This window comes from Dysidea avara, chromosome 5 (assembly GCF_963678975.1).
Source record: "Dysidea avara chromosome 5, odDysAvar1.4, whole genome shotgun sequence".
NCBI lineage: Eukaryota > Metazoa > Porifera > Demospongiae > Dictyoceratida > Dysideidae > Dysidea > Dysidea avara.
Window position 1 is genome coordinate 1,134,079 of NC_089276.1, and position 12,974 is coordinate 1,147,052.

Below are 12,974 nucleotides of genomic sequence, written 5' to 3' on the forward strand. Positions count from 1 at the left end.
CACACTACACACAAAATCAAGTTATAATTAAATTTGTTGGTTTGTACAAGGAAAACAGACTTAACATTAGCACTTCATTTGCATACAATTACTATACTAATTCAAACAGTTTTCAGTTTCTAAACTAAGTCTCTTCCACATTAATATCTTCCATATATAATGGAGAACAGAACTAGACAATGCCACTTATCCCAAAGGTCATAAATCATTTTCCTTATGAAGAAGGAAGTGATCAGTACAATTAAATTTCTCTTGTATCATTCTTAATAACCATTAAAGCCTCTTCCTTCCATGCTATCAAAATACAATGGTGTTCAGGGGCGTACCGAGGGGGGTTTCCAGGGGTTTCAGGAAACCCCTTTGGATTTTACACACTACTTGAAAAAGTAAGAAATTGAAACTTCAGGTTCCAGAATCTGGAATCTATCATGGAACAGGACACATTTAAAACTTTTATCTTAGCTAAATAATAGTTTCTAACATGACAGCAACACTTATAGCATTGTTCTGAATTATGATTTTGATGAAAAGATCGAGATACCCTAATAGAGCAGTCAGATAATATAAATTACTCTAATATAACAGTCATTTAGCTGTAGTGGAAACCCCTTTTGAAAATTCCTGCGTACGCCCCTGGTGTTAACTTCTTTCCTGTGTATGCATGCATATCATTTCTGCCGGCACACCCACTGCTCTGAGTGTTGGCTATGGCATTGTTTATACATGTCCTATGAGTAGGTTGTCACGTTAGTTATGTACTTGGTTGTATATGACCCGGTCCTAGTAATAGTAATACAATAACTGTATAGCTCTATTTGTTTATAATGTTACAGCACAATCTTATGTGCAAATCACATATAAGGCATTTGAAGCTATAGCATTTTAACAGAGGACTGGAGAGGAGGTGTTATATAGCACAACCAACTTAACCAACTTATACAAGTGAAGTAAAATCAAGATCCTCTTCTGCTTCATATCCATCCCTATAAAACTATTGGTGTCTTGTTCATAGCTGTGAAGATGTAATGTGTTGGTGATATAATGTATAAATTAAGCATTTTATTTGTTAATTTTGTTTAATTATATAGCTAATGACCCTAGAGGTGACTTGATGGTGGCCGTAAGATACGTATAGTCACCGACATCCTGAATGACCACAAGTTGTACTATAAAACCAACAAGATAATTATTTATTATTATATTGTTAAATTTAGTCTGTCAGAGTTTATTCTGTGCATGCTATCCCACTAGGGACCTGTGAGAAGGCTTAAAAGTCAGGGAATGCATGGCCAATAAAATAAAGATACACTTAGCCATGAATGTAGTTATGCCTTAGTCATATTATGTTATTTACATAGTTGCAACACCTCTTTAGTTTCAAAGATGTCAACATGATCTTTTAGTTTCATTTCATTTTATTGATTAGCAAAGCCCCTAAAGGGGTAAAACGTTAATACAAAAATTAAGTTAGTTATTAGACTAATACAAGTTTAAAATCTGCAAGGGATAGGTTATTAATGTTACTGATTTGGATACTGTTCCATTCAGGTATCATTCTGGGGAAGAAGGAGAATTTGTAAGTATCACAAGAGGTTTGAATGTGGTAAAATTTACAAGGATGATTTGATCTAGTTGATGTCAGTCCTGTGGGTGAGTTAAATATTGTTCAGGTATTAATTGAGGATGATTTACAACTTTAAATAGTGTATACACCTTACAGATTTCAACCAAGATATGACATGGTGATATTTGATCATGAAGCTACCTATGTTGATTATAATATTTCCTATAATATGGTGTTCATCATATCATAGTCAGTAGTTGAGGTCTACAGTGATATCTGTACTTTGCAGGAATTGTCAAATTCCTTTCCAAAGAAATTATACATAGCTACATCACATCTTATAGGAAGCATGTTCCACATTATTAGCGTGTCAGTGAAGTGGCATTTCTTCCTTTCCTTGTTGTCTCAAATTACTTTATAGTCAGTGTGTAGGCTATTTGAATCTCAATTTGAAGATACTGAAATTTACCTGTTTCACATTATTGTTGGCTTGGCAAATGTCAACTTAAAAATTATGCATTGCTAACTCTCATTTAAATCATGATGAATATTGTAGTGGTCTATAGCTATATGTACATTGTACACACCCATACCACTTAGTTAGATCATCAATTTCTCATTCCAGGTGGTTATAGCTGTTACTATACAGTAAACATTGATAGCTTAGTCTATAGTACAATGGCAAAGATGTATGTATATTTACTACATCTGTGTCTGTCTCCGACTCTGGAATAACTCATAGACATAATGAAGTATTACAATGACTCTGTCTGTGGGGAATAACTCACAGACATAATACTGGTTTGTTGTCAAACATGGTTATAGCTTCAATTTCATTACAACAGATAATGTAATCTAACAGGAGTGCATGGGGATGGTCTAATGGCTATAATTGTGTATAATTGTAAACGTCATATGTGTGAGTGTAATTTTTAATTAATAAATTTGTCAGTAAGAGATTCTGCTGATACTACATCAATTTTTCCATAGCTGAATAACATTTGGGGAAAAGCTGAATTTATATGCATTTGTTCTATAGTAGATGGTTGAATGAACTTTAAGTGACTGCCCCTTGTGGCTCTTGTAGAATGTCGGATATAGATTGGAATGACAAATTCACACATCTATGAATGATTTAAGTAAACGTAGTTCTTGTTACTGTATACAAATTGGAAGATATATACAGTGCAATGGATGCTGGACAAATCAATTGACAGTTTATTACTACTGGGTTAATTGGTTATGACGTATTCATTGTAGCTACTTGGTTGATGATTATCCTGTTTCAATCAGTATTAAAGAATAATCAGTGACATTGATACGTTCGAGCTTGCATGCATGCACTGAGACAGCCGTTAATGTTGACACGACAGTATTGGTGCCCTTGAGTGAATGCTGGCATTTCCAGCTATCCAAAACTTTTACAGTCACTGCTGGGGGTAGTGGTCCATCTAGCCTGATTGTTGACAGTATTACTTTGGGAGTGGCTCCTGTAACACAACTCCACATGTACAAGTTGCCATATTGAGTCTGCAGTGTGGCCACAGACTATAATGAAGCGAGTAATGATGGATAGCCTGTAAATTAAGGTTCACTAAATGGAACACTTGTGTCCCAGTGGTGTGGCTTTCACTCTTGGACGTTGGTCCATAAGCCGGTAGGGGGCTTAACACTGACACAGTTGGGCATCCAAAATGAGAAATGATGTCCATCATCAATGCAGGTGAAGAAAACAACAGACCCTCTTTATTTCGTATATTTAGGGATCATGTTAAATGTTCTAATTATGTAGATTCAGTCCACTAATGATAAATAGGGAGACCAACAATTAATCCACGATGCCTATGAAGTGACCTAAACAACATGAACAACAAATCTACATTGCTGAGCATTCAAAGCCATAAACCAACACATTACAGTACATTTTGAATTTAACCCATTTTATACAATACTATCATTCTCAATATTTTGTATTGTCATGTACATCATATTTTCACACTATACATACATAGATACAATAAGATGATATAATAAGCACATCCATAATCCAAACAAGTAAGTCTCAATTTTTATTTAAATCATGGAAGGAACCTTGATAATTGTACAAGTCACTAGTACATAGCTATATGATTGGTCCGAATGAAGGTATTCACAGGTCCCATAGTGTGACCCAACCATGTAATTATTAAAAGGCAAGACAGTATCATAACTATAACCAAGACTTCATGATACATAAAGTGAAATGACCTGTATGTGGTACACAATTGCCTGGTGCATAATTATGACTCTATTCTAGACATTCTTATGTACATATGGTGAAATATAATCATGTCTTGAATGCTATGTTGAGTTTGCTATTCTACTGATCCTACAGTGTCTCTGAATATGTAATTATGCAGTATATGTGATTGGATTTGCTAACAGTATCTTTCGCACACATTCAATTCTAAAAACCTGAAAGTGCATATGACAACTTTGTGAACATTTCATGGTGCTAATGCATTGCATAATTATGATCATGTGATCGTACATTAAAAGTTGAAGGGCAGTTTTTGTCATCGTACGTTTTCTCTCCACAACCAACATTTCATCATCCACTAATCACTGTCACATTCCCCAGTAACGCTAAGTGTAAAACATTTAACAAGCTTTTTTTACGTTTTGTAAACCTCGTTGTTTCAGTGATGCAATATATATATACAGTTATTATAGAGTCACAATAAATCTTGTAAAACAGTCCTCCATCCATTTCTGTTGCCTTGTAATAAAATACTTGATGGAATTGAATCCCACAGATTAATAACTACTGCCTCCCAGCTACGATGAAAATGATCCAATGTGCAAAAATTGCATGGGTTCTGAAGGCATAAGTGACCAGCTGGATCAAAACCATGTGATCTTTGTGATGATCTGATTGGAGACTTAACTTAGGACAAAATGATTGCAGATTGCCGCAGCCCTCTCCAGCCAGGAGGCAACAAGTAAGACCTAAAATTGAAGCTACAAACAATTTGTGACTAATAGCTATATATAGGCACTAATTAAATGCATACTTCTTAACCATGCATGGTTAATAATAAAACAGTAAATGGAATTGTATCATTCATTGTTATGAGATCTTAAGGTCGAAAAAGCTTGTGCATGGCTTTCCAGTTCCATGTTTACTTAAAGAAACCACTCTAAATGCAACACCTATGCTCACTGTTTTGTATCAAGTCTCCTGCAATGACATAAAGTTCCTTCAGAATGGAAGCAAGCTCTAGTAGTCCCAATTTTTTAAGAAAGGTGATTGCATAAGCTCTACAAATGCATGGCTTTTAGAAAACAGCATTTTTTGTGACAACCAATTTCTTACTGCCATTGACTTGTGTATTGGGACACAATTTGATAACATATTCGATTTTCAAAAAGCTTTTGACAAGGTGCTGTACCAATGATTATTTTTCCTCTACTGGAATGGATTAATGGTTTCTTAACTCAACAGGTAATACTAAAGAATATTACTACAAAGTATTATCTGGTGTATCCCAGGGCAGAGTCAATTTATAACAGCCTGACATAGGACATTTGTCAGGCAAATATCATGTATATATGGTCTACTATAATGAATACTGCTCATCAAATTGTCAGGTCAAAACACAAGCTGAGTAGCCTAAGATTGTATGGTGTCTATGGTGAAACATTGGTAGAATCGGACAACAATGATAGTGCATACCATTAAGTGATCAGTATATTAGTGCACCATAAATATATATATAGTGAATTATACAAATCAACAGTATAGCTATATCAAATGTGAGGTAATACTTTAGGTTGCCTGACATTTTCATTGAGAATTGAAAAAGGTTTGACCATCAGGCTCTGTTTTGGGGGCCCCTTTTGGTTTTATTGTACATCTCTCCCTTTGTTTCATTCAAGATTAAACTATATGCTGCTCGCACCTTAATGTATACGAGTTATCAATACAAGAAAGAATGCTTTTAAGAATTTAGTGAGGCTTGTCTACAGCAAAGAGAGAGAATGAGATCTGGTACAGGTTGACAATATTGTAAAAAATTCATTGAAGTTCAGACAGTTTTGATGATGGAAGGAATCATAAATTGCTAAAATGGTAAAAAATTATGACAAACTTGAAATGAAGGCCAATGTAAATTTAGCTGAGGATCTCGACATCCTAATGCATTGGGTTCAAACATGGTTAATGAATTTTGTCTAAATGTACCCGGAGAGGGGAGCATAATTTATCCAAGATCTAACATTTATTTACACTCTTTCTTACCCTCAACCATCAAGCTTTGGAATGCCCTTCCTTTTTAATTGACTTAGAATACTTTAAAAGTAATTTAAATTTTAATTTAAGGTCTGTATAAAAAGAAATACAACTACAGGACAATTTTACCAGTGCAATGAAACCTATAAAATATGTGCTTTAAGATTTTGGTGTTTATCTTTTGTGTTGGATGGCAGATTTCAGTTTGGTAAAATGCTACAGCTTATTGCGACTTTCCTCCCTCCAAAAAGCATTCTTGTTATGTGTTGTATGGGTCACCTACCTGCATAATACTGTAATTATTCACTTTATGTGAGAAAACTGCATGCAGTTAAATCAGTTATAAGTTCAAATTTCAACTTCTTTTATGAATGTTATATATAGAAATCTGATACAGCTATATACCTAGATGTCAAAATTGGAAGAGCTATATTTCTGAATTCCTTTCAAAGATTTTATTCAGAATATCCAGATTCAAACCACTATCCCAGCGTTTCAACCCTATTGTAAAGACATGAATCTGACTTTACTTTCACAGTTCTTGTCAAAAGAAATCTCTTCTGGACTGATGCACGGGACAGTATATAATATAGTGGTCACAATGGGAAGTATAATATATATATGAAACTTATTGAAAAAAAGGAATGTACGTAGCATTTTAAGCCTTACAAAATTATCAAAAGTTTGCTCTGCTGCTTCGTCGACATCTAAGCCCCTATTTCACATGAGATCCTGTCTGACAAGGGCTAGCGGGTATATCTTCAACTTAGGAAATGTGTATGTACATTATATCTTGAATGCAGATCACTAAATATCTGACTTGTAATGTAAAATAAATAATAATGAAATCAAATAATTGTGTCATACATGCATATATGCGTGATTATACATTGGCATTAAGTTATAAATTAAATATGTGATACCGATATCGAAGTGGTGTTTGCTGCATGACTGCGTGGGCTAAGTCAGTGCCCACCACACACATACACACAAAACATTTTCATTGTTTTACAGAGTTAGACACCATTGCTTGGTGCTGTCCGATACTTGTACTTCATACTCAATAGTGTTGTCGATGTGTTTCTCATGAGCAGCCTTCAGCTTTTCAATCAAGCTGCGTGCAGTCTGACCGAGGAACACATTTGATGTTTGGACTGCTGTACAGTTGGCATACTGCAATATTATCCTGTTAGCTAATGCTTCTGTGGTAGAGCAATCTGTGTCAGTGGAGCCCAGCTGTAACTATGTAGAAAATGATGTCAGGTAAATCAACTGTACAAATTATGGCCATCAGTTGGGACTTACCATAAATTCAAGGGCTGGCAAGATGCTTTCGTTTAATAATTTGATGACAACTGCTTCACTGTCCAACGCGGCTGTCATGTAATTCTCTTTGATCTCCGTTGCGATGCTGGCTTTGTAGTTGTATTCCGCCAATTTTAACTGAATGACAAATTCGTTGTAATATTCGGTTAAATATGCTCGGCTAAGAGTGGAATGGCCTCGACCTTTGCATGCATCGGCTACAGCCCCGCTGTTGAAGATGCGACCTCTGCATACTTTTCGTTCCAATCGCTGATACTGCAAAATAATGATTCACGTAAAACTATACGCATGCGCATTACTAAGTATGCTCTTTACCTCTTCAGTTAACCAGGCCTCGTTTGTAAGACTCCGTGCTTTTTTCCATAGTGGTAGCAAACCATTAGAATCATCACTAATCTTTGTGAGCTGATCGATTGCTTCCTGCGACACCTTAAACGTCGTACGAGTTGTCCTTAAGAGGAGTGTTTCCCTTCTGTGTACTGGTAAGGACCACACGATGGTGGTAGTAACCAGAAAGGCTGTAATAAAAAGTTGTAAAGTGAAGTAGTACATTGTCTTGTTGGTGCTTCCAAACAGCAAGTGAGCTATTTAAAGTGTTTGCTTGGATCGTAGCGATCTTGTAGCTTGTACTTCGTACTGTTGTTGATGTTCGCTAGTTGAATTTCATAGCCTTTTATAGCTGACATTGATGATAACAAACAGTTTGTATACCGGTTCTCTTATGAACGTAATACCGGTACTGTAACAAAACGGGGAAACACCACGATGCGCATGCGTACAAAAATCCAATTTTTGGTTTTCCGCGTGAGGCATTTACCAGGATTCATATCCACCAAATGGTCGTCTGCATCACATCCTTTCCTTGTGATGTGTATGGTCAATTATTTTACACATCCTGAATTAGAAGCTATAGGATCACAACATTATTCTTTTTCGACAGCTTACCAATATCTCAGAACAGAATTAGCTACTTTCGTTTGCGTATGTGATGTGATTTCAGTCTTTGGGGGTGTTAATTGCCTGTCCCTTTGTTAGGACCCATCGGCAATTGCAGTCTGCCCAATAAATAAAGGCAGTGGATACTGAACCGAAAGTAGGTTCAATAAGGACTACTGGAGCTTTAGGCAAGTGTGCTAACCACTGTGCTACCGCTGCTAGCTATACCCACCCCCCTACTTTTCTATCTTATAAATGTTAGTATATGGCAACCTAAGGCCACTCCAAATAAATTCTCTATTTCCCGTCCTAGACCCAAGCATATTTGCATGCGGGCGGGAGGTTCATTTCCATTATTCATTATACGATTGGCAGCTTTTCAAGCCATTATTTGCCTGGCACAACTTTAAAAAGCTGTATAAAAGCACGCTTAAGCTTGTTCCTTCCTTTTGAAGTTGCAAAAATAGCACAAACATGAAATTTGTGCCGACTTGATAGCACTGCATGCTAACACGTGAGCTGACATGGTTTCAAATGAGCCTGTCAGTATGCAACAATAACCGGAAAATAATGGAAGAATACGGAATAATGGAATATTTAGAGCTGACAGTAACTGACAGTAAATGGATGCGGGCGGTGGAGAGAATTTATTTGGAGTGGCCTAAAGGTGACGAAAAAGCCAAAGCTGAACCCGACCCTATCCCAAACGTTAATACTAATTTTCGCGGCCTTTAAAGTCAAATGCTCGGGGAAACTACTAGACGCGTCTCCTAAAGTCGAATGCTCAGGGCAACCACTAGATGCGAAAATAAAAAATAATAAAAACCTTTCGGTTCAGTAACTTCCAGAAATAAAATACTCAATCGCGGGTTTTCCCCTACTTCATGAATTATGGTTCCACAGCTTTCCAATCCAGCTGGTATGGGCTGCAGACGATGTTTAGCCATATGGTTTTGTTTTATAGGGTGCCGGGTGCAGCTTTTTACTGTGCAGCAAAGTTGGCTCCGAGTGTGGCGCTTGGCCGGAATCTGGGTGGCCTACGGATCAAGTCACGATGGGGTTCGCTTTTTTTCAGCCCTTCTAGGTATTTGTCCTGTTTCACTTTAGGATATTTAGCTCAAAGAGTTTCGCTTGGGCTTCTAGGCTATGAGTAAACACCTCGAACAGGCTCTGCCTTCTGTGTACACCCTCCAGTGCCTATTAAACTGGTAAAGTAGATAATAACAACATAACGTAACAACAACAGCATGGGCGTAAGCAGGAATTTTGAAAAAGGGGTTTTCACTGCAGCTAAGTGACTGTTATATTATAGAGTAGTTTATATTGCCTGACTGCTTTATTAGAGTGTATCTCGATCTTTTCACCAATCATAATTCAGAATAATGCTATAAGTCAGGCGAGAAACTATTATTTAACGTTTAAAATGTGTCCTGTTCCATGATAAATTTCAGATTCTGGAAACCTGAAGTTTCAATTTCTTAATGTTTCAAGTAGTGTGAAATCCACAGGGATTTTCTGAAACCCCTGGAAACTCCCCTCGGTATACGCCCCTGTGCAGCAGGGATCACAGATGATCTACTTAGTTATTACAAAAAATATTCATGGAAGGGTAGGTAGGGGGAGGGGCTCCAACGCTTAATCACAGAGAGTAAAAAAGGTATAGCTAGTCATCATGCTTCTTTCCTTAATCGTGAATCATTAGGGATAAACTGAGTAATGTTTGAGGATATTGAGATATAAGATCAGGAGCTCATAAGCACCAATCAAATATGTGGTTTTATTGGCTTCAATGACCAAGCTAAGGTATGTTATGGCTTCTTGATAAAATTGTGATCACGATTGAGTTTGTCAAAGCTGACAAATCCACTAGCAACAATGGTGTGGATACAGTGATGAACAATACTACATCTTGAAGTGCTCTGAAATAGTGACTTGCTCTTCGGATGATACAAAGACACCAGCTAGGTGTTATAACTGATGAAACTATGCTAATGCATTAATGTAATTCACAACTATTCTTATAAGGCACTGTGCATTACAGTTGAAATTCACCAACAGTGTGCAGAGACTATTAACAGATCATAAACGCTTCTTTCCACCTTGTGGTGCTCATGGGTTCCTGATAAAATCATTAAAAAGTTTACACATTATTACAATTTCTCTCAGTTTTTATCATGAAGACTGCAAGGCCAGGGGACACTTTGGGCCCCAGCTGAGAGGATTATTGTCCTATATTTTTTTGCTGTAATATTATAAAGGTTTTCCTCTTTCAGAGGTATGTAGCTATATGGAGCCATCATTGTCCTTATTATAGAGGTTTTCTATTGTGTCCTTAATTTGGGGATTTTGTTAAGATTCCATTGTACATACGATTACATATAAGTGAATGGTATATAGTAATAATACTTGTACGTTTCATTTTTGCTGTCCCTGTTCTTTCTGTACCAGCAACACACACCACCCCTTTTTACTCTATACGTAACTAAGTAGTATATTTTAATTAGGTAGTTAGTATTTATAATTAGTTACTGGCAGTTCGTGCCTTTAGCTATTAGCCACCCTACTCTAATCACTAATCATATCATTGTCAGTCTTGTAATCAACTATATTTGTACATGTACAGTGTTGTTGTAAAACAAATAAATAATAATAAATAATAATAGTACATTGTAAGCATATAACTGTGTACCTACTTATGTACAACCATAAAATCACTCGAGCTAACTATATTGCTATTAATAAATAAAGTAGCTATATGAGTCGATTGTCGATGATGAGAATGATTCCTAGCTAATATTACTATACATCACACACAAATACTGTAGCTGCTTCACAGTTCACTGCTGAATAATACACCATTCCTTAGAGGTATTAGCTGCAGGCAGCTGCAGTGTCACTGGGCTGGCATCAACTGCCATGCCACTCTCATTATTAGTATAACGCAAGTTGTGGAACAAGTCAAGTGCAGTCTGAGCTAGGAACAGATTAGAAGTCTGTACCGTTGTACAGTTGGTATAAATCGAAATTGTCTGGTCTACTATTTCTTCTGTGATGGAGCAATCCGTGCCATTAGCTGCCAGCTGTAGCTGCATGTCATGGAATGATGGGTATAGTAATTTAGTGACCTAAACCAGTTAACTATTGACTTACTGTATATTCTAGTACTGGTAAAACAGTCTCATTCAGCAGTTGGATGATCCTTCTCTCTATCTCCAGTACTTCTGCTCGCTCTGCCTCTACCACTTCCTGAGCGATTAGACTGGAGTCGTTGACAATCGTCTCGGCCAGCTTTAGTTGAACAACCAACTCGTTATAGTATTTGGCTAACTGGCCATATGTTAAAGGAGTCATTTCTCCACACTTTTCTTCTTTTCCTGCCATGTCGTAGAACAATCTTCCCCTGCACACCTTACGTTTCTTTTGCTGATACTAAAGAGGAATACCACGTGATATTATACGCATGCGTATAATGACATAAAGAGTCTACTTACCTCAGCCGTTAATAAGTTTTCATCAGTAAGATAGAAAGCTCCTCTCCAAAGCAAATACAAATTATTAGAGTTTTCAGTTGGTGTTATCAGTGAAACTAGCAGTTCATTTAGTGTAATTGGTTGATCGGCGGTGGGCGGGGCTTCTCTTCTTCCAGCCGGCAACGAGTGTACGATAGTAAGAGTATTCAACATGATGATGATGATGATGTTGAAACAGATTGTATGTCTGTACTTTAACTCCATTTCGCTTTATCCTCTTTTAATGCTGTTCTAAATCCGGCTCTGCCTGCAAGTTAAGAGCTATATTGAGCTATAGTTATGGATGATAATATCTACCCCATTCTTTTTATATGCACGTTCGTTACGAAAGTACACTTATTATTTGCAAACACATTTCCATAAATAAGCGATCTGGAAGCCTTGTAGTGAGCACAATGTACCAGCACAGGGAAATTACCTATCAATGCAATCTTGCCGACCTTTTTAGTAAGTTTGACAGGCCATGCAGTAAAAAAGTGTACAGGCCAGTACTGTCCGTCCTTATAGCTATACATATGCTTGTACTGCCAGAGAATACTTTGTGGGACACGAACGAACCTCTATATAATATTACTACAAGGCTGTCAGTAGAGCATGCCTTCGCTATAGGATTGCTGACAGCCGCGTAGTAATAGGAAGAGATTTCTGAAAGAGGTCAATTGGCCAAGTCCTAGCTGCATGCAAAGGAAGTTTATCCATATAGATAGTAGCTATATACCTTCTTATCTACAGATGGTTTATACATTGTTTATGGGATATTGTAAGCCGGCTATCTGATGAAACAAAGTTACATGCCTGCAGCCATTCAATTTTGGTAAGTTAAAATAATATAGCTATAAGTTACATTCTATTTATTGCCAATACAATATGCACAAACTATATTACAGTTTTCTATTAATTTTGTTTCTTTTGTAACTGATCTCCCTGCATGCCACAACTAGAGGTCACCATCAAAGATTTCTGCAGTTGCCAACAAGGATAGATGCTTATATGAACTCCTTCTTTCCTTTTACAATAAAATTATGGAACCAACTAGATTATCATATTATCCAAGCTCCATCTCTTGATTTATTTAACAATTATATAAATTTGTAAATAAGTAGCTAACTACATATGTACGAATATACTCATGATTGAGTTTGTACATTAACAAATATATATATATATATATGATCCTCGCCCTGATCTGATCTAGTTAACACCTTAATGGTTCTGCCTGTGTGCTCCATCACTTTCTAATGCTACCATATATGGGTAATGAAATTAAACACTGTTTCTGTACTGTATAGCTAGTGTGAAACTGATTGCTTTCAACAGTTTATCAGACTATTGTGATCCATGTCAATAA

General features: G+C 36.6%; 1 protein-coding gene across 1 annotated transcript; it reads right to left on the reverse strand.

The window, feature by feature from the left end:
• Nucleotides 1-6,694: 6,694 nt before the first annotated feature.
• On the reverse strand, nt 6,695-7,777 carry LOC136256964 (uncharacterized). Its single transcript, XM_066050049.1, has 3 exons — nt 7,476-7,777; nt 7,140-7,415; nt 6,695-7,076 (listed from the first exon to the last, which is right to left on the reverse strand). Exons 1-3 carry the CDS (start codon nt 7,710-7,712, stop codon nt 6,843-6,845), a joined length of 747 nt encoding a protein of 248 aa, XP_065906121.1. The 5' UTR covers nt 7,713-7,777; the 3' UTR covers nt 6,695-6,842.
• Between the last annotated feature and the right edge of the window lie 5,197 nt (nt 7,778-12,974).